General features: G+C 45.6%; 2 protein-coding genes across 2 annotated transcripts; both read left to right on the top strand.

The window, feature by feature from the left end:
• Positions 1-247: 247 nt before the first annotated feature.
• Positions 248-17,045, top strand: LOC124117227 (BTB/POZ domain-containing protein kctd15-like). Its single transcript, XM_046479003.2, has 3 exons — positions 248-567; positions 4,651-4,871; positions 13,719-17,045. The coding sequence occupies exons 2-3, from the start codon at positions 4,705-4,707 to the stop codon at positions 14,368-14,370; spliced, it is 819 nt and encodes a 272-aa protein (XP_046334959.1). The 5' UTR covers positions 248-567; positions 4,651-4,704; the 3' UTR covers positions 14,371-17,045.
• LOC124117211 (extensin-like) lies at positions 2,394-4,658 on the top strand. Its single transcript, XM_048397263.1, has 2 exons — positions 2,394-3,675; positions 4,651-4,658. The coding sequence occupies exons 1-2, from the start codon at positions 2,394-2,396 to the stop codon at positions 4,656-4,658; spliced, it is 1,290 nt and encodes a 429-aa protein (XP_048253220.1).
• Positions 17,046-21,871: the final 4,826 nt, after the last annotated feature.

Genomic DNA, 21,871 nt, shown 5'->3' with positions numbered 1-21,871 from the left:
CAGGGGAGTATCAATTAGACGCTGGCGACAGGTAGGTGAGGGGTTATTGCGGGGTAAGTGGGGCGTTGCATTAAAAGAGACGTGTAATTACTTGCTATTGTAGGAACGATATCTTACACAGAAGAAATCAATGGGCTTAAAGCTCGCAACACCACCACTGTCGATATTGCATCCCTAACTCATTTCACGCGGGTTGGTATCGCTCCGCTGGCTCCTCACAGCGGAGCTAACATTTCAAAGAAGCATTTTACCCCTGAGGTCGACGGCGTTACGGCATAATATGACGACTTCGTCTACTACCCTCCCTCCCCCTCCTCTACCACACATCCACTTGTGTGAGCCTCGGTTGCAGTAAGTCCGCGCCAGGCGTCGCTATGGTGCTGCCTCATGAGGCTCGCGCGAAATACGGATATGCCCCGAGGCTAAGACCCGGGAGTGAGAACTGTTTCCCCGTCAGTCTCAGCGCATTTAGCAGCCCACTCTGGTCGCTAGCAGACCGTGTATCTCGCTCTCAATCGCCGCTGGTTTTATATACGTATTTCTGGATTATCGTGGCCTATTTCAAAGGTAAGTTCATTTGTTACTTTAAACATTACATATGTGAATACGGTCTGGTGATGGACGTTCTGGCCAATAGGTTGTTTTAACAACAGTTTATGTTTGATAGGTGGTTGAAAGTCAGTCACTTCACAGTTGTTTTGAGGCTATTTGTTCCGATAGTATATTGTCGTTGATTTGCCGATATTGCTGCGTGTGAATGAATGCGATCTGTATTCGCACATTTACAAGAAGTCATGCTAGTATATAAGTATATATACCCGCTGGAAATTCACTTAATTTTCCGTATGTAGTGAATGGACGTGGCCGGTATTAGCTTCTTCACAGGTAACCGCGTAGGTAAATAAATACCCATTAATACGGAATACAGCTTCACGCTACACCATTTCGAGGATTACGTCATAATATTCTCAACCAAGCTTGGTCTAGACAAGGCAGCGCAGATAGATGATTGTTTTCATGCTAAACAATCAATGTTTTCATACTAAACATTACCCGAGCTCTGAGTCGCTACCACTTCTTAAACGACGTATATTAAGCTATCTCGCATGTAATGAATATTCATCTGTAATACATTTATAGTCTCAGGGCAGTGTTGCTCCTGTGGAGCACGGTGTTCAATAAACTAAGGCGAAAGTGTCTGTTGATGTAATACACGTGACTTTGAGTTTATTTTGGTTGAACCTTTACTTGAATAATTTGATATCATATGGTGTTTGTCGAAGTGGGATGGTGGAAATATAGAACAGAAAAAGGACTCAGCGACTTTCGTCAGAAAATGACACTGTATGCTCAAACTATTTCAGTGGACATTGAAGTAATCACTCTCTTTGTGAGTGAACTATCGGGGCACCTTAACCACTCGAGGCGGAATAAACCGCCCCACCAGCCTTTCTTGGTCACCTGGCTATTAATGACATCAAACAAGTTAAACGTTGTTAGAACGATACTCTGATGCCCGCTGAATGTTGCATTTTCGGTGTAGACATATAGCGTTAGGTAACACTTTCAGCAAGCAGAACCCACTTAGCATATTCGTAGTACATGTATACTGACACGTTTGTCTATATGATTGGATGAACTTTGAAATATAACAAATCGATTCGATATTGTCGTGTTTGTATGAAATTTTGATTCTACATAACTTGCTTGTATTTCCCCAATGGGGAAATATTTTTGCATTGTACCGCTTCATTGGCACGATGATCATATATGTAAACATTTATGTTGAACAACGTCGGCCTGGTCACAGGTGAGTGGAGACATAGACGGACATCGGTAACAGTGACGCACGTGATGGTGTGGGTCACCTGTCGCTACTGTCGACGGGTGGGTGTGAGGTCACTGTGGCACTGTCTCCTCTAGCAACCAATGGCCACACGACGATTCGTGCTGTATCGCTGTGTTTGATATACTCAGCCTTGATATACTCGTATATATGGGTTAACTGTTATAACCATGTATATCAAATATATATGGGATAACTGTTATTAATATCTATATCAGTCCTCATGTTACCATTCTATACCAGGATTGATATACCCCGCCTATACCAGGAAGTACCCCACCTATACCCCAGTACCCCGCCTATATCAGGCAGTATCCCGCCTATACCAGACAGCACCCCGCCTATACCAGGCAGTACCCAAGTACCCCGCCTATACCAGACATCACCCCACATATACCACACAGTACCCCCACCTATACCAGGCAGTACCCCCGCTTATACCAGGCCGCACTCCGCCTATACCAGGCAGCAACCCACCTATACCAGGCAGTCCCACTCCTATATCAGACAGTACCCCGCCTATACCAGGCAGTATCCTGCCTATACCATGCAGTACCCCAGTACCCATCTATACCAGACAGTACCCCATCTATACCAGGTATTACCCCGCCTATACCAGGCAGCACTCCGCCTATACCACACAGTACCCCCACCTATACCAGGCAGTACCACGCCTATACCAGGCAGCACTCCGCCTAAACCAGGCAGCACCCCACCTATAGCAGGCATTACCACGCCTATACCACACAGTATCCCTACCTATACCAGGCAGCACCCCACCTATACCACACAGTACCCCCACCTATACCAGGCAGTACCCCCGCTTATACCAGGCAGCACTCCGCCTATACCAGGCAGCACCCCACCTATACCAGGCAGTCCCACTCCTATATCAGACAGTACCCCGCCTATACCAGGCAGTATCCTGCCTTTACCATGCAGTACCCCAGTACCCCGCCTATACCAGACAGTACCCCACCTATACCAGGTATTACCCCGCCTATACCAGGCAGCACTCCGCCTATACCACACAGTACCCCCACCTATACCAGGCAGTACCACGCCTATACCAGGCAGCACTCCGCCTATACCAGGCAGCACCCCACCTATATCAGGCATTACCACGCCTATACCACACAGTATCCCTACCTATACCAGGCAGCACCCCACCTATACCACACAGTACCCCCACCTATACCAGGCAGTACCACGCCTATACCAGGCAGCACTCCGCCTATACCAGGGTGCACCCCACCTATACCAGGCAGTACCACGCCTATACCACACAGTACCCCAGTACCCCGCCTATACCAGACAGTACCCCGCCGATACCAGGCAGTACCCCGCCTATACCAGGCAGTACCCCGCCTATACTAGACGGCACCCCACCAATACCAGGCAGTATCCCGCCTGTACTAGACAGTACCCCGCCTATACCAGGCAGCACCCCTCCTATACCAGGCAGTACCCCGCCTATACCAGGAAGTACCCCAGTACCCCGCCTATACCAGACAGCACCCCACCTATACCAGGCAGTATCCCGCCTGTACCAGACAGTACTCCGCCTATACCAGGCAGCACCCCGCCTATACCAGACAGCACCCCACCTATGCGAGGCAGTACCCCGCCTATACCAGACAGTACCCCGCCTATGCCAGGCAGTATCCCGCCTATACCAGACAGCACCCCGCCTATACCAGACAGCACCCCACCCATACCAGGCAGTATCCCGCCTGTACCAGACAGTACTCCGCCTATACCAGGCAGCACCCCGCCTATACCAGACAGCACCCCACCTATGCCAGGCAGTACCCCGCCTATACCAGGCAGTACCCCAGTACCCCGCCTATACCAGACAGCACCCCACCTATGCCAGGCAGTACCCCGCCTATACCAGACAGTACCCCGCCTATACCAGGCAGTATCCCGCCTATACCAGACAGCACCCCGCCCATACCAGGCAGTACCCCGCCCATACCAGACAGTACCACGCCTATACCAGACAGCACCCCACCTATACCAGGCAGTATCCCGCCTGTACCAGACAGTACCCCGCCTATACCAGGCAGCACCCCGCCGATACCAGACAGTACCCCGCCTATACCAGACAGTTCCCCATCTATATTCACCCCCCCCCCCCCCCCCCCCCCCCCCCCACACACACACACACACACACACACTTAAACCATGCATTACCCCGCCTATAGTTGACTGTCAAGGGGATGAGGCACCAAGAGGCCGCGGTATGCAGGTACATCACCTATTCCAGTCTGCCTCCGATGATTCAGCAGCTACAGCCTGGAGGCCAGCATTTGTCATCTTCCGTCACGTCATCCCGGAGCCAACCTTGTCCATGTACACATACTCGTATCCATCTGGTTCACTGATAATAACAGACAGAAGCCAGATACTCTGTGAGGATAGACCACAGCCTCATCACTCATTGTACATAATTAAAAATAGTCATCGAGTCACACTGATAGGCTGGAAGACCTTAGTACCATGTGTCCTAAATTCGTCCCAATGGATTCACTGTCTGCATACGTCAGCAGTTCAACTCTTAATTGTACTTAAATCAAACTCAACATCTCGAAAATCAATCGACCATAAACCCTACACCCTAACCGTTCATAAACTGGCTACCGATTGCTACTTTTGTGGTATCACAAAGGAATAATCTTACATGCAGTGTCATATTTATTCTTCAACTTAGTGGCCATTAATGAAAAAAAAACCATGACATATTTCTTAAGTAACTTTTCAACCTAAATCCGATTTTTATATGCTATTGATATTTATTGCAGTTAACTGATCCTTCAACCGGAACTGACGTCACGGCGCGTGACGAACACCACGACATGTCGTCCCCAGTCACATCAAGACCCTCCTCTGTCACCACCCCCAATGGCCACTTTAACAAGATTTCCGGTGTTCCCTGTCCAGCGACCCCTACAAGATATACAGCCCCGGTCCATATTGACGTGGGTGGTGTCATATATACGTCCTCTCTCGAAACTCTCACGAGGTGAGTGTCACAAGGCAGAAAGACAATGGATGGGGGCTTTTTAATCCAATAGTTAGTTTGGTTTAACCGCTTTGAACAGTATTTTAGTTATATCACGGCGTGCAGGCTTGGTGTAGGAGGAAAGCCCGAAGTAATGCATGTCTCAGATGTTTACCACTTCAGGGAAACCCACGAGCACAGGTATGGTGCTGACAAACTAAGGAACACAGTCGTGAGGAATCTGGGATTAAAACCAACGGTCACGGGTTTCTGGCTGACCCAAGGGACGCAACTCTGCATAACGAATTAGACGACTTGGCCACCCGTGCCCCCTTAAATTTAAGAAATATGTCCACGTCATGGATTCTTGGGCATGACAAAAAATAGTACCGCGGAAAACATCGCACAGTGAAGACACATAGCACGTATCGAATGGGTTCAAGTAGCGGTTGCAAAGTCAACCTCATACTCAGACCTATCAGCGTATAATTCCTGATTGTACTGATGTTTTTCAATGAATTGCGACACGATAGGTGGGAGCGGGGCGCAGTATCTTATGTGACCGCTTTCCACACCTGTGTCCACTGACACAAAGTGATCTTAGCGCTAAGATGATCGTACCTCCCATAGACCGCCTACATGGGCTAGTGGTAGAGCATCCGCCCGGGTTCGCGTCATAACAAAAGACGTTAAAAGATGGTACTTGTTGTTACCCTGCCTGTCGCTCCGGACTAGTACACACACACACACACACACACACACACACACACACACACACACACACACACACACACACACACACACACACACACACACACACACACACACACACACACACACTCAGTTATGTGAGGTGGTCAGGCTTGGTGACTTTGTGTCATCGAACCACAACGTCAATTGACGTGGCTTTATTATAATATCAGCCACAAGTTTGTCTGGCCAATTTTTGATTACTGTGTTAACAATTGCTGACAGCCGTTAAACAATATCCACTCACTCATTTCATGAACAGAACACTATTAGTAGCACTGAGCCATACCATCCTTCAGAGAATGTCATCAAAGCGACTTTTTAACCTCATGAACAAGTACTGGAACGGTTCCAAAGGTTTCAATCAAGTTTGTATTTTTAGATGGCCCGTGCTTCGAGTTGGGTATCGCCAGGGGCTGGGCAGGAACTTCACCGTTATCAGCCTGGGGTATTTTAAACCGCGTGAACAATCATTGAATTGGTGGATATTTTGAAACCGCATGTGTCGTTGACAGAAGCAGAGGACGTAGATAAACACAGCTTACTAATATGTACATCGGCCAGGACAGAAATAAGTGATAATTATACGGATATCGTCTGCTTATCCGTCAAGGGGAAGGCATGGTGTACAGTTTCGGGGTACTTTGTCCGTATATTGACAGTGACGCAGATGCGTGGCCATATTTAGTGGAGGGACAATGGAGATTGTGCCATCAGAGTCTATTCTGGGGCCTCGCCATTCGGGAGGCCCTGGTTCTCTACTCTCAGAAAGTAGGTCATTTGAAATAGGAGATAAAAACCTGTATCTGAAATAGGGCTTCGTTGGGATTATATGTGACCAGTAAAGAAACTTGTCTCGTTCCTTTCTGGGAGCGCGTCGTGTTTCGCGTGCAACGTTGAATGTTTATTCGACCACGGGATTCTTCCATTGGCCTTTTTGACAAATCAGAAGGGTTAAAAGCAAGCATATGGATGTGTGAATGATAGGCTGGTGTGTGGGTGAATGGTATGCTGGTATGTAGGTGGGAGAATGGTAAGCTGGTGTATAGGAGGGAGCATGGTAAGCTGATGTGTGGTGGGAGAATGATAAGCTGGTCGGTAGGTGGGAGAATGATAAGCTGGTGTGTAGGTGGGAGAATGGTAAGCTGTTGTGTAGATGGGAGCATGGTAAGCTGATGTGTGGTGGGAGAATGGTAAGCTGATGTGAGGTGGGAGAATGGTAAGCTGGTGTGTAGGTGGGAGCATGGTAAGCTGGTGTGAAGGTGGGAGAAGGGTAAGCTGGTGTGTTTGTGGGAGAATGATAAGCTGGTGTTTAGGTGGGAGAATGGTAAGCTGGTGCGTATGTGTAGAATGGTAAGCTAGTGTGTATTTGTAGAATGGTAAGCTGATGTGAGGTGGGAGCATGGTAAGCTGGTGTGTAGGTGGGAGAGTGGTAAACTGGTGTGTAGGTGGGAGAATGGTAAGCTGATGTGAGTAGGGAGAATGGTAAGCTGGTGTGTAGGTGGGAGAATGGTAAGCTGGTGTGTAGGTGGGAGAATGATAAGCTGGTGTGTAGGTTGGAGAATGGTAAGATGTGTGTAGGTGGGAGAATGGTAAGCTGATGTGAGGCGGGAGCATAGTAAGCTGGTGTGTAGGTGGGAGAGTGATCAGCTGATGTGAGGTGGGAGCAAAGTAAGCTGATGTGTAGGTGGGAGAATGGTAAGCTGGTGTGTAGGTGGGAGAATGGTAAGCTGATGTGAGGCGGGAGCATAGTAAGCTGGTGTGTAGGTGGGAGAGTGGTAAACTGGTGTGTAGGTGGGAGAGTGATCAGCTGATGTGAGGTGGGAGAATGGTAAGCTGATGTAAGGTGGGAGAATGATAAGCTGGTGTGTAGTTGGGAGAATGATAAGCTGATGTGTAGGTGGGAGAATGATAAGCTGATGTGAGGTGGGAGCATAGTAAGCTGGTGTGTAGGTGGGAGAGTGGTTAACTGGTGTGTAGGTGGGAGAGTGATCAGCTGATGTGAGGTGGGAGCAAAGTAAGCTGATGTGTAGGTGGGAGAATGGTAAGCTGGTGTGTAGGTGGGAGAATGGTAAGCTGATGTGTAGGTGGGAGAATGATAAGCTGGTGTGTAGTTGGGAGAATGATAAGCTGATGTGTAGGTGGGAGAATGATAAGCTGATGTGTAGTTGGGAGAATGGTAAGCTGATGTGTAGGTGGGAGAATGATAAGCTGGTGTGTAGGTGGGAGAACGGTAAGCTGATGTGAGGTGGGAGCATGGTAAGCTGGTGTGTAGGTGGGAGAATGATAAGCTGGTGTGTGGGTGGGAGAATGGTAAGCTGGTGTGTATGTGTAGAATGGTAAGCTGATGTGAGGTGGGAGCATGGTAAGCTGGTGTGTAGGTGGGAGAGTGGTAAACTGGTGTGTAGGTGGGAGAATGGTAAGCTGGTGTGTAGGTGGGAGAATGATAAGCTGGTGTGTAGGTGGGAGAATGGTAAGCTGATGTAAGGTGGGAGAATGACAAGCTGGTGTGTAGGTGGGAGAATGGTAAGCTGGTGTGTAGATTGGAGAGTGGTAAACTGGTGTGTAGGTGGGAGGATGGTAAGCTGGTGTGTAGGTGGGAGAATGATAAGCTGGTGTGTAGGTGGGAGAATGGTAAGCTGATGTAAGGTGGGAGAATGGTAAGCTGGTGTGTAGATGGGAGAGTGGTAAACTGGTGTGTAGGTGGGAGAATGGTAAGCTGGTGTGTAGGTGGGAGAACTGTAAGCCGATGTGTAGGTGGGAGAATGGTAAGCTGATGTGAGGTGGGAGAATGGTAAGCTGGTGTATAGGTGGGAGAATGATAAGCTGGTCGGTAGGTTGGAGAATGATAAGCTGGTGTGTAGGTGGGAGAGTGGTAAATTGGTGTGTAGGTGGGAGAAAGGTAAGCGGGTGTGTGGTATGAGAATGATAAGCTGGTCGGTAGGTGGGAGAATGGTAAGCTGATGTGAGGTTCGAGAATGGTAAGCTGGTGTATAGGTGGGAGAATGATAAGCTGGTCGGTAGGTTGGAGAATGATAAGCTGGTGTGTAGAAGGAAGGCTGGTAAGCTGGTGTGTAGAAGGAAGGCTTGTAAGCTGGTGTGTAGATGGGAGAGTGGTAAACTGGTGTGTAGGTGGGAGAATGGTAAGCTGGTGTGTGGTGTGAGAATGATAAGCTGGTCGGTAGGTGGGAAAATGGTAAGCTGGTGTGAGATGGGAGAATGGTAAGCTGGTCGGTAGGAGGGAGAATGTTAACCTAGTGTGAGGTGGGAGAATGGTAAGCTGGTATGTAGGTGGGAGCATGGTATGCTGGTATGTGGGTGAAACACTGGTAGGTGGGTATGTGTGTAGAAGAATGGACAACAAGTAATTCTGCCATGTGGGTGAATGAACAATCAGTACGTACTACTGATAACTATTGGAGATTGCCGAAAGTTATAAAATAAAGCAATACCAAAGAATGTGACCATTCGACCGATGTGACGACAAAGCTTGGTACTAACGAGTTACACCAGGAACAGGCTGTATACAATTTCTCTCCATGTACCCATTCCAGGCGCGTCTAGCAGCCCGAGGGACATTAAATTCTGTTGTCCCCCACCTGCCTCCTCCCCTCTCCCCCTTCCCGATCCCCGACCCTAGGGTGTGCCCTCGCAGGTCTTTGTCAGCTAAGTGACTCTCTTGCCCTAAGTAGAACCAATTGTCATTTGTTGCCGTCGTCAGACCATCTGAGTCCGCGGCGAGCAGACGATCAATACCGAGTTTTTGCCGCCACTTGCTTTCTGTGGTGGCCACTTTCTCACACTGTTTTTAGACAGAGGGCAAACTAAAAACTGAAGTCATTGATCGTTGGTGATTTATAGAGAGTCTGACGGAAGATCGTGCCTGCTCCGGAGCGCCTCGGGGCTCGGTGTCCGAATCTGGTCAAGTCGTCTGCTGAAGTGGATGATTCTCCGAGAGACAAATGTTGGTGCTTCTTAATTGTCAGAACTACCTGGTCTTAGCGTAACTGCAAGTATGTGACAGAAATATGTTGAAAAACTTGCCAATTCAATCGTGGTACTCAGCACGTTTCATCAGTGAAGCTTCCAGAGATCAAACGATGTCGTTTTCTGGCGATTACTGATTGGAGGGGTTTTCATTTGGATTGATTAAAGAGTTAAAATGTAATCCTGCAAACAGCAGTTGAAACGCGCAAACGACTGATCTGAGCGGTATATTGTAGTTGTTGCACTTGCGTTGATTTGAGAGTGCAATTTCATCCCTGGTAGTCGACAGGGCTGAGGATGTAGCCGTGGGCAATCCTCGACAAATAATTACAGCTTCTTTGCTCCTACCCCTATCCTTTTACTTCATGCCTCGCAGAAAGTTGCGCTAGCCATAGAGGGGAAGTCGCCCAAATATTACCCCTCAGGGTGTTTTGGCACGGCAATGAGGGTCAACAAGGGGTACCGTCTACTCCCCTTCTTCTCAATTGCAAACAGAACTGGAAGAGAAGCTGGAAAGCATCGGCGAGTGTGCTCCTCTGGTTGTGACATGTTGTATTTTAAGCAGGACGATATTGAATTCTATTGACTCTCTCTCGTTGTCCTTGGACAAGGAGATGCGGGGGGAAGCCTCGGGCTAATACGTTTTTTTTTATATCAAATCCAGGATAGTGAATGTTGTCGATAGAGGCAAGGCTGTCAAACTTAAAGAGTGATTTCTGTCTATAAGATAATGCTACATGTTTAATGTTGTTTGTGTATGAGAAGCAAAAGAAGTCGTTGCTATGGTTGCTCGCGCTGAACACGGAAAAGCCGGGGGGAATCGGGCGCGGACACATCAATTCACACAAATCTGCTAGGCGTTCTGGCAGCAGGCAATTTGCGAGGGCTTTGCGTGTTATTTTCCTAAAAGCAGTCATAACCGATTTAATATACAGCATAAGCTAGAAAATACCCGTTGCCGATGCGGTAGAGTTACACATATTGTTCTGTTGTCATGGCGAGATCGCTACAGCCTTTGATCCAAGCCCTCCAGACATGGCCCGGGAACGTGGATAATTAAATAAGAATGGTTTTGCACAAAGATGATTTCATGCACAAAAAACAGACAGAATTGTAATGAAGTCTGGATATGCCCGAGGGCAAATATACCTCTTGCTAGACGGTCCCCCACCGAACAGTATTCTTCGGGCCCTCGCTTTTTTAAGACGAAGCAAAGGAACAATTATAATGAGCCCAGTCCGGATGAAATACAAGCTTCTAGCCGGTATTTACAATGGCCTCCGGGCGAATTCACAAATGGAGGTACAAATGCCCTGAGGTTGTTAATCCGCTTTCAGTATACACATTATAAGCTGGTGAGGCCAGCCATCTTGTTCAAGAGCTACGACGCTCATATACGATTTGTGCCAAATATATTTAGTCGATCTTCACGGTTTGGTTACGAAGATAATGGTTGTACCAACAGTAATTGACGTTGACGTGGTGTCTGTGTGGTTTAGATCCTATTACGTCTCATGTGAATGTGTTTGGTAGTCTTTTCACATGTCAGGTTAATGTTTTCTTCCTCGACTGTGTATCAGAGGGGCGATTGCGATATCAGTTGGGTTGGTTGTTGTATTAATCTTCATTGAACGTGTCATTGAACGAAGGTGAAGGTCATTGGCTGAATTACGCGTTGGGGAGGTGTTCTTGTGAGTGAGTGGGTGTTCAGTTATATCACGGCGTGTCGGGTTGTTGTTATAGGAAGCCAATCGTATGTTGGTCGTAGGCGTTTTTGTTGCCATTTTTATTTAGGGGACGGTGGGGTAGCCTAGTGTTAAAGCGTTCTCTCGTCACGCTGTAGAACCGGGTTCGATTCCCCACATGGGTACAATGTGTGAAGCCCATTTCTGGTTTCCCCCGCCGTGATATTGCTAAACGCGGCGTGTATCCTTACCAACTCATGGAAAAGCGGAAGGTCATTGGTTCGATCCCCGGCCGCGTCATACCAGAAGACGTACGCACGTACGCACGAAAGCACGTCTTTCTGTAAGTGCAACGATCTCCAACGTGACGTTACACCCCACTTCACCTTATTCCCTCACCTTGAACCCTGAAAACAAATCTGAGCATGGCTAAGGGGCACAACTCTGCACAGTCAAGAGCTTTCCGAGCCCCCTTACTGTCTTGCAGAAGTTCTCATTCGCCTCAGTGTATTCTCCCCAGGGAGCTGATAATGAAAGTCGAGTGTGCACCGATCCATTGACAGGTGATACTTATGTAGTGCCATGAGCATTCACTTAATTGTTGAATGGAATGGAATTAGTATTGTTTATTGTTTGTTGATGCCTTGACATCAGATGAATCCTGGCTGACAGGGGCTGTCTTTGTAAGCAGACGAGGTCCAGCCTCTAGAATCGCTCCGACTTAAGCTACTGCACGTTAAACCATAAATAACACTGTACATACAGAAAGTAAATCTCGCCTGAGTAAAATGTTTATTCATTTTGTGGATACAACAGCTGACAGAGATATTTCTTGAAATTGCATTTCGTGTATTTACTTGTATTTGTATAGATTATGCCCGGGGCATTATGTTGTATTTGGAAGGTGTTGGTAGTAATTAGTTCTCTGAAGGGGCATATGTGTGCCCGCGGGTACAAGCCAGCTGAGGCGTACCACATTGAATATCTATTGTGTCATGACCCCTCGGGCGGTAATGTCCTAATTGAGACCTACAATAGGAGAAAAAACTCCGTCAAATGTACTAACCACGGCTTCATTTGCCAACGTAAACAGAGGAATATCTGGTTGTTTGGTGTTATTTCTGTTCTGGCGGGACACCAGTGCTGATTCGGGAGTAGAACTGGGATCGCGAACACCAAAGGCGACAGGTATTCTGGGTATCGTCCACGGTCTTTTATGTGACTACTTTTAAATGGATCGATGACCGAAATAACAACTTGACGCCATTCCGTGGTCACTATCATTTGTCCCTTCAAGTACGCAATCCCGTGCTGTATGGTTCTAACTTCTTTCACATAATATTTCATCCAGTCTGTCGTCAGCTTTCACTGATGGCCTAGTCGTCTAAGACGCCGCAATTCCCTGTGCGTCCAATTTAGGCACGATCGTTGGTTCGAGTTCCTGATTCGCCCTGATAATGTTTCTAGTTTTGTCTGCACCATACCCGTGCTCGTGGGTTTAACAAAATTGGTAAACGTCCAGGACCTTCATAAGCTAACACGCCGTGTTGCAACTACTGTTCAAAGCGGCGTTAAACCCAATTCACTTAAAAGATTAACTAAATAACCAAAGAAGTAGAATTTGACGAACGTTATTTGAAAGGCTGGGCCTGCCCTTTAAGCATCGACGAACCCGCCTTTAACAATCATGCACTCTACACCATTCTCCCCCACTCTCTCCTCTTCTCTCTCCCCCTCCCCCGCCCCCCCCCCCCGCCCCCCCCCCCCCCCAGGCCCACACACAACTCCCCACCCCCTGGGCTATCCTAGCCATTACCTGAGATACACAGAAAACATATGTCCCCTTTTCCGACCACCTCCGTCGCCGAGGCGGGATCGATGACGATGACAGAAGATATATTTTACTGCCTACATAAGGCAAGAACGTGCAAGGCTTCCGGGAGGCATTAGCGCGTCTGGAAGGGTCGATAGGCCGCGGTCAGAGACGCCCATAACTCGATACTCAAACAAGCCTGCTGGCCATCATAGATTTTTTTTTTACCATGAAATTATGTGAGGTATTTTCAAGGGGCCAGTTGTATTGGACGACTGTCGACATTGACCACTTCATCAGCTGTGTTTTAGTTTTACTTCGGGAAAAAATGCAAAAGTTGTTCGTAATAAAGTTGAATTTTCCCAAAACACGAATTCGAAAACAACGAAAAATCGACTTCGTTTTTTTCCGGAAACCCGATGTCGTTTAGGATGCTCAAACATGGAGATGAAGATAATGTTAGATTCTTAGACTTAACGGATGGTTCGATAGGTCCAGTGGTTCTATAAATTTAACAGTTACAGTTCCGACAACCCGTATTCTTTTTCCAGCCATAACCCGATTGGAATTGGAAAAAACAAAGGTCAAAATTTTCATATTTCTCACAGTATGTTGTGTTTCTGATGTTCCCAGGTTTCCCGACTCTCGACTAGCGAAGATGTTCAACGGAAGCATCCCCATCGTACTGGACAGCCTGAAGCAGCACTACTTCATCGACCGTGACGGCAAAATGTTCCGCTACATCCTCAACTACATGCGATGTCAACGTTGTTGTCTTCCAGAAGATTTCGCAGAGTGGGAGCAACTTCTTGAAGAATCCCGATTCTTCGAGCTCCAAGGCATGGTTCGGGATATCGAAGCCATGCGACGCAGCAAACAACGTCCAGTGACACAGCCCGCACAGACGACGGACCAGACAATCATGCAAACAGTCCGAGAGATCAAGTCGGAGCCCAGTTCGTCGGAGTTCTGTGACTGCATTGCAGTGAGTATCAGCCCTGACCTAGGGGAGAGAATCTCGTTAAGTGCCGAGAGGGCGCTTTTGGAAGAGGTCTTCCCGGAACTTACGTCAGCGCTTATGGATACACGGAATTCTGGTTGGAATATGGAGAACCATTTTGTGATTCGTTTTCCCCTCAATGGATTTTGTAAGCTCAATTCTATTCAGGTTATACAGAGGCTTTTAAACCACAATTTCCAAGTAATAGCCTCGACAGGGGGCGGCGTGGAAGGTCAGCAATTCAGCGAGTACCTGTTCTGCAGGAACTGCAAGTCTCTACATTGAGACACCATGTTATGGAGAGGGGCAGAACTATTAAATGACCAGTTGCATTATAACAAGAAATTCCACATTAATCCTGTGGATGAGGGCTACCGGTTACCAAATAAAGCTACAAGATTTCCATCCGCTTCCGTGAAGGTGGACATCAAATTTAGCACATTGAACAACGAACAGTGTCGTTATCGACGTTAGCTGTCTGCGTCGTCTGATGCCAACGAACAATTGGCATCTGATTGCAATGTTTCACAACCGCGCCACCATGATGGAAATCATGCGGAGTCACTCCTAGATCAGATACGCATCTGCGGCTGTAACCTCATTGGATTATGTCAGGGTCAGGAGACATTCGGGTACACTCGGCTTATTCCGTTCCCTAATTCCTCCGGCAGCACTGGAGAAGTGACACAACATGATTTCACTGCACTCCGTGTACCGCCAGATCCTTCCGCGCAAAGTTCGTATGGCATGACGCCGGATTGAAAAACGGCGGTATGCTTGACAAACAAAAAAGTATACATTTTAATTTTTGAACGAGTCATCAGCAAAACACAATAAATATAGACACCAGGACCACGGTCACGTTGTGTTGTGTCGTGTGACTGGAACTACTTCCAATATGGACTCTCCCAGTGCTGACCGAGGCGTCGTATGTGATTGACGCGAGCTGAGTGTCTTTGCAGTAAACTACGAAACTTAATGTATGGACCACGCGGTCAGCTTTGTGTAAATGACGTGCAAGTATATAGTTCTGTGATATGATATTTCAATGGACCTGACTTGTTGGCGTTCACTGAGCAACATGCTTACCTTTCAACTGTACCTATGACAGTGCTAAATGTTTCAACCATGTGATTAGCGGTATTTATACCTTTGAGTAACGATGTTGAGTGGTAACACTAGGAGATATCTTACATTGATTATATGTATACACAAACAGCTTGAATTAATTCACTGTGTCACGTGATCACGTTAGTTAGGGGCAGCTACAGACTGGTTCCATGCCCTTGTTACGCACGCTCGGTATGCGTAGCAAAGACAAGGAGCTTGTTAAGGGACAGCCAGTATCAATGTCGTCCGCGCACTTATAGTGGTATTTGTGATTCTGAGACTTGACAATAATTGCATTTATTCACACCTAAAATCATCATTAACTGCTGTTTGTTGAACTGTTCTTGGTAGGAAGCCTATGTATATATATTTATGCTACTTGTGTAATTATGTCTATTTATTCGGGTGCCTGTTATATTGAAATCTTGTAAGTGCGGGGGGATGTGTACCATTTTGCGTCTTTCGCATTCAGTGAGGAACAGGACGACTACTTATCAAACTAATATTAATTAATATTCAATATGAGTACGCTTAAGAACGTATATGTGTATATTCGGCCACCCCTCAAACCATACACGTTAATGTACTTGTACACGAAAGAAGCAGATTTAAAAGTACTTATTTAAGTCTAGTATCAAGTACAAGCATATAGAAATATGCCAGAGCAAGCCAGTCAAAAGTAAGAATATCGATGCATGGTACCTATTAGGCATACAGGTTCTCCTGGGTAAAATAGGGTTGGAATTTTAACGTCCATCAGAGTGGGTGAGTGAATGTTATTTAACGCCGCTTTCAGTAGTATTTCAGTTATATCACGGCCTGTCAGCTTGGTGTGGATGGAACATCCTAAGTTGTACAGATTTTAAGACGTTTACCACTTTGACGAAACCCACGGGTATGGCGCTGACACAAGAACCGGTGATCATTGGTGTTTGATACGTATAAGGGACGCAACTCTGCACAGCGAATTGCAACACCTCAGACGACTGGGCCACCCGTGCACCCCTTCAGACTACCTGTCTCACGCGGCAACATCGCAAGGGACGTTGGGCTAGCCAAGTGGTTGAAGAGTTCTTTCTCCGCGTTGAGACCAGAGTTCGATTTCGATTCACCATACGGGTACATCACTGCAACCTATGATTGTCGAACGAGGTGACGTAATGGATCTGGTTTCCAGGCGTGTGACTTGATTGATAGCATTTCATCATACCCTATCGGCGTGGATCGATGCTCATAATATCAGTCACTGGTTTATCTAGTTCAGACTCGATTATTGACATGCTGGCCTCATATATCTGAAATATTGCGGAGTACTGCATTAAACATCAAACATGACCTCCCCTGTAATATTTCTGGAATATTGTCAAAAGCGGCGGAAAAATCTACTCACTCATCAATATCTCGAGCATAATATGAAAGTTAGTTAGTTATCAGATACTTTTTGCATTTACAACTATATATTTTCGGTGTTTAGCGCAGGAAGGTTGTACATATTGTGTGTACCACCCTCGATTACCCAGTGTATGATATCGCCATTAAATTGTGTACTTACCTTAACAGACTGGAGATATGATACACTCATTAATCTAGGGGATGTGCTGGTACAGGGAACAGATCACGATGTATGATCTCCGAGAGTTGATAATTCCGTCTCTAGATTCATAATGTGTGGTCTGTTTTAGTCATGTACAATGTTACGATCTTATGAAATCCATTGACTGATTAAATGTCTTTACAAATCTTCCTGCTTTTGTTTTCAATTTTATACCTACGGCTTCACACTGAGCAGACACGCCCACTACTCCATCGATCCATAAGGTGATTACATCCATATACAATACATCTGACCTGCATCACTTTCCTCCCACATTAAGCTGACACGGCGTGAGAAAACTGAAATAAAGCACTCACCACATTCGTACATTATTCGTCGGAGTTTAGGAAATATCACGATTTTTATTCAATTTTTCACGCTGAATTTTTTCACTAGGAGATATCTTACATTGATTGTATGTATACACAAACAGCTTGAATTAATTCACTGTGTCACGTGATCACGTTAGTTAGGGGCAGCTACAGACTGGTTCCATGCCCTTGTTACGCACGCTCGGTATGCGTAGCAAAGACAAGGAGCTTGTTAAGGGACAGCCAGTATCACTTTCCTCCCACATTAAGCTGACACGGCGTGAGAAAACTGAAATAAAGCACTCACCACATTCGTACATTATTCGTCGGAGTTTTTCACGCTGAATTTTAAATTGAATATGAAGCCATATTCAGATCACTTAGCCTCCAACTCGATCTGTAAAAATTTATAGCCATTTTCAACCATGTTTTCCCCATAATTTTCTTTTCCCGCTTTCCGTTTCCGTTTCTGTGTGTGACCGAGTTGTCATGGAGTGTGTGGTGATCACGGTGTCCAAGTGCGAGAAAAGCGAAGGACGAGCGTAGGATAAGGGTCCACTGGAAATGTCAAATTGTAAAGTTAATCTTTTAAATCCAACCATAATCTACATTCGACCCACCCTAATTTGACTAAAACATACCAGGGTGGGGGTTGGGGATGGGTCTGTCAAGAGAAAGTAAAACTGTTCCTAACTGTTTGACTAACAAACAAGTTTAAAGCGGAAACTTTGAAATATTGGTATGTAAGTCATCAGATATGATGAAATGGATGACAACTATCCTTTTGCTTTCTTACACCTGCAAGTTTTGGACTTTTAACATGGCCAAATACAGAAATATGGCTAAAATAAGTGAAAAGGGCCACAGTACTGTAGCTCACGTGGATATTAGTAAGCCGTTTAAAAGGTAAAAGATAGCCAATGAACAAAGGTTGATGTCAATACTGACATTCCACTATGTTCTGCATAACAGCTGAGGATTAACACTAAAATGTATGAAACATGACGTAAACATAAGAAGAAACATACATGCCAAGGTTCATTTCCTTGATCTGGCTAGATGAAGTCAACAGAGGGAAATATGCAGTTGGAGAGGTTAGGTGAGGTGAAATTGGGTGTGTGTGGCTGCTTGTACTAGTCCGGACTGCTGCCGTCATATAGTGCCAGCTCACTGACATACCAAGCTGCAGTTAAACATGAATACCCCGCTCAGACACTGTATACTGTTTTAGCCCCTTAATGCCGAGCGCTAGACAGTACCATATTTTAACGTCTTTTGGTATGACGCGTCCGGGGATCGAACCAGGGTTTCCGGACGGACGCTCTACCACTAGACCACGGTGGCGGTCCAGTTTGAGAGAATTATCGAGCAATAACAAAATTTAAATAACACACCAAAAAACCTCACCCAAAACCCTGCGTATGTGTTGGATCCCACAAGTAACCAGATACATTTCATTGTAAAGGCCAAAACGAGTTGTAAAAAAGGCTATAATGAGTTATATTGAAAATTGGATTCGATGCTTACGACGCACGCCGGACAAACAAGACAAGAAGAAGATCACCCAGCTCCCCGGGGCAAGGGAGTTGACTGACTGCCGGAGTTACATTTTGTCTGGACTATATTTTGCCTAGTCCAATCAATATCGCACAACGAACAACGTGGATTTCAACCTGCAGATTTCGGTTGACTGCAGGATTTGCAAAACATGTGTACTGTCAACTGGGCGTCGATATATTTTTTCCAAATAATTTCATGTTTTAATCAAGGTGCTCAAATGGGTTTGATGCACTTCGCGAGGTAAAACCCGTTTTATTACAACATAGATCTTGATTATCGACCAGGTCGTCTTGACTGGGCGCCGTCTTTTTGTTTGAAGCAAATGCAAGTGATGTGAGAGGCGGAATCTGATTGGTCAGTAGGAGGAACATAGAAGGGACATAACTCGTAATAGCCACTGGTGGCGCTACGATCGAGCGACGGTGTTTCAGCGTAGTTCGGCAATGGCGGAAACTGGACTTTCAAGTGAGCTATAAAGGGAAATATTTAGAATAATAAAGTATGAGCAAGTCCGTGACCCAATGTAATGTAATGTTCTTATGTATATCTCAGGTTAGTCAAAGACGTGCGTCTGTACACATATTACAAAAAAAACGTTTCACGAAAACCTCTAAAATCAGCTTTTTTATCACTGTTTTATATGTTATATTTTATCCTTACCTTGTCATAAGTCCAAACATACAGCTGTTGAAATTAACAACGTTTAGTTCTCATTCATATGAACACATCTGATAACTTTCATTTTCTAAAGGTTTCCTCAATTCTTAAATGTTACAGATCCTGAGGAACAATAGTGCCCTTATCCGACCTTGTTCTTAAACGCCGCAATAAGCAACACTCGAGCTATATAACGGCGTCCATGTCATGCCCAGGTCATTCCTCACAATGTTCTCAAGTCATGGTGTATTGGCTATGTGTGGTGAGATCGACCAAAATCATATGTATTTTTTCAACATTTCCCTTAGTGGTGGCAGTTGAAGATACTTGATGACAGCGTCGTAGCCACATTTTCCAATTTTTATCAACAGAGAACACATAATATCTTTAATGCCAGGAGAATATGCTGCCTAGTTGTGTATTTGTCCAAAGCATGAAAGTATTATACTTAATACATGCAAACTGTTAATGGCTGCATCCTTCGTAGTTTCAGACACCCCTCGTAGGTGGTCAAATAATCCCTCCTTGATATTTTGTTTATTAGTAAAATTTGTGCCTAAATGTATATTTAGTGACAGTCACAAGTGTTTCTCCATACTTAATAATAAGTGGTTTTAAATGTCAGCTTCGTTATATTCAGCAAAGCTTTCAAAGAAAAGACGGATGTGGTATAACAGGTTGGCTATGTTTTCGCTGTGACCATTGGCTCAAAGACGGGACCAAGTTGATAAAATGATCACGAGTTGCCTTTCGGTATGTCCCGGAACGACACGAGTGGTCGCGATGTTACATGAGCACACAATCACTTCTATCACACATGTCCACACAGCAGTTTGATGTGAACAAAGTCCATGTCTCCATATGCGGTCTCCCACTTGTTACCGTATAGCTTGTAGTATATCCACTTTTCTTTAAATCACATTGTTTACGGACTATCAGAAACACCCCATTTTTTCGGCATCTCTCTTTTTGAAGCAATAATTAATTTGTTTTAAACGTGACCCTGTTTGCTATGTGTAAACATGTCACACAACACTACAACACTACAATTAGTGACTACAAAACACAGATTCTTTATTTGCATTCATTTTGCACTGGGGGTACGGGTAGCCCAGTTGTCTAAAGTGCTACAATTCGCTGTGCAGAGCATGCGCATGCCAGAAACCTATGGTTCGAATCCAGGTTCGATTCGATTATGTTTCTAAATGTGTCAGCACCATACCCGTGTTCGATGGTTTCACCAAAGACATAAACGTCAATGGCCTTCATCACTTCGGGCTTTCCTCCCACATTTAGCTGACGCGCCGTAATATAACTGGAATACTGTTAAATCCAAATCACTCACACAATTTGCTCTTGTATGTTAACATATATATATGTAACAAATGTTAAAATCGGGATAATTCTTTCTTAGTAAAGTACAGATCCTGGTACTGGTGCAGCCACCGAGGCTGCTACAACAAAAAAGTCCGAAAACTGGTGGTCTAGATCGCTTACTTTGTGTACGAACGCCTCCGTGGTCTAATGGTAGAGCGTCCGCCCGGATAGCGGAAGGTCCGGGCTTCGATCCCCGACCGCGTCATGCCAAAAGACGTTAAAAGATGGTACTTGTTGTTACCCTGTCTGGCGCTCGGCAACAAGGACTGGTCGGCTCGGAGTCAGTATACTGTGTCTGAGTGGGGTATTCATGTTAAACTGCGGCATGGTATCTCAGTGAGCTAGCACAATAAATCGGCATCAGTCCGGGCTAGTACAAGCAGCCACACACACACACACGCGCACGTGCATGCACGTCGCTATATAAGTGCAATAATCTTGGACGCGACGTTAAACCCCATTTCACCTCACCTACTTTGTGTATCCTATGGACAAGTGTAAATTGGCACGGCTCCCCTAAAATAAAAACTAATAAATAAATAAATAAGATGATATATGTTAATAGAAAAATAGACAAACCTCACACACCTCTTCCCTCACGATTTTGAATATCGCGTATTGACCCAATGCCATAATAAAAATAAAAATACCTTTATATTTTTAGAAAAGCCAAAGTTAGCAATGTCCCCATCATTCGTTTCATGAATATACGTGGCGAGTAATTGGTTGAAAAACCAAAAGTACGGATATATTCTTGACTAATCTGACATACATTTCAGATTATTGCATTAGCTTCTGAGTATATACAATTACAACAAACAGACAGACAGGCGATAATCACATTAGGATGCCAGAGTCTTATAGGTATTCTTACACGCAACTCCGTCACATTAGATGAAGCCACACAAGCGGAAACCGCCAGCAAGTCTCCGTGAAGGTGATGACACCACACAGATGGTTGGCACTAGCAACGGGTGTGTATGTCCTGGTTTTTTTGTTGAACAAGGGTTACGTCCGCGGACTTTTAAGACCAAATAAAGTTATAGTCTCGTCTCAGGGGAGGCAAGGGGCATGGAGTGATGTAACCATATATCTTGTCTGGGATCAATTTGATGTTGGAAAACAGATGCCAAAGTTTCGTTACGCTTTAAGTTGAAGAGTTTTTTTTATGTTTGTT

The sequence above is a fragment of the Haliotis rufescens genome, unplaced genomic scaffold (assembly GCF_023055435.1).
Source record: "Haliotis rufescens isolate VD_foot unplaced genomic scaffold, xgHalRufe1.0.p SCAF_17, whole genome shotgun sequence".
Classification (NCBI taxonomy): domain Eukaryota; kingdom Metazoa; phylum Mollusca; class Gastropoda; order Lepetellida; family Haliotidae; genus Haliotis; species Haliotis rufescens.
Note: the sequence above shows the minus strand (reverse complement) of the source record. Positions and strands in the feature narration are given on the sequence as shown.

Excerpts from the sequence above, each read along its gene's own strand:
- LOC124117211 (XM_048397263.1), top strand. The coding sequence starts at position 2,394 with ATGCAGTACCCCAGTACCCATCTATACCAGACAGTACCCCATCTATAC.
- LOC124117227 (XM_046479003.2), top strand. The coding sequence starts at position 4,705 with ATGTCGTCCCCAGTCACATCAAGACCCTCCTCTGTCACCACCCCCAAT. Across the intron at positions 4,872-13,718 it reads TCTCTCGAAACTCTCACGAG|GTTTCCCGACTCTCGACTAG; the intron begins GTGAGTGTCACA and ends TGATGTTCCCAG.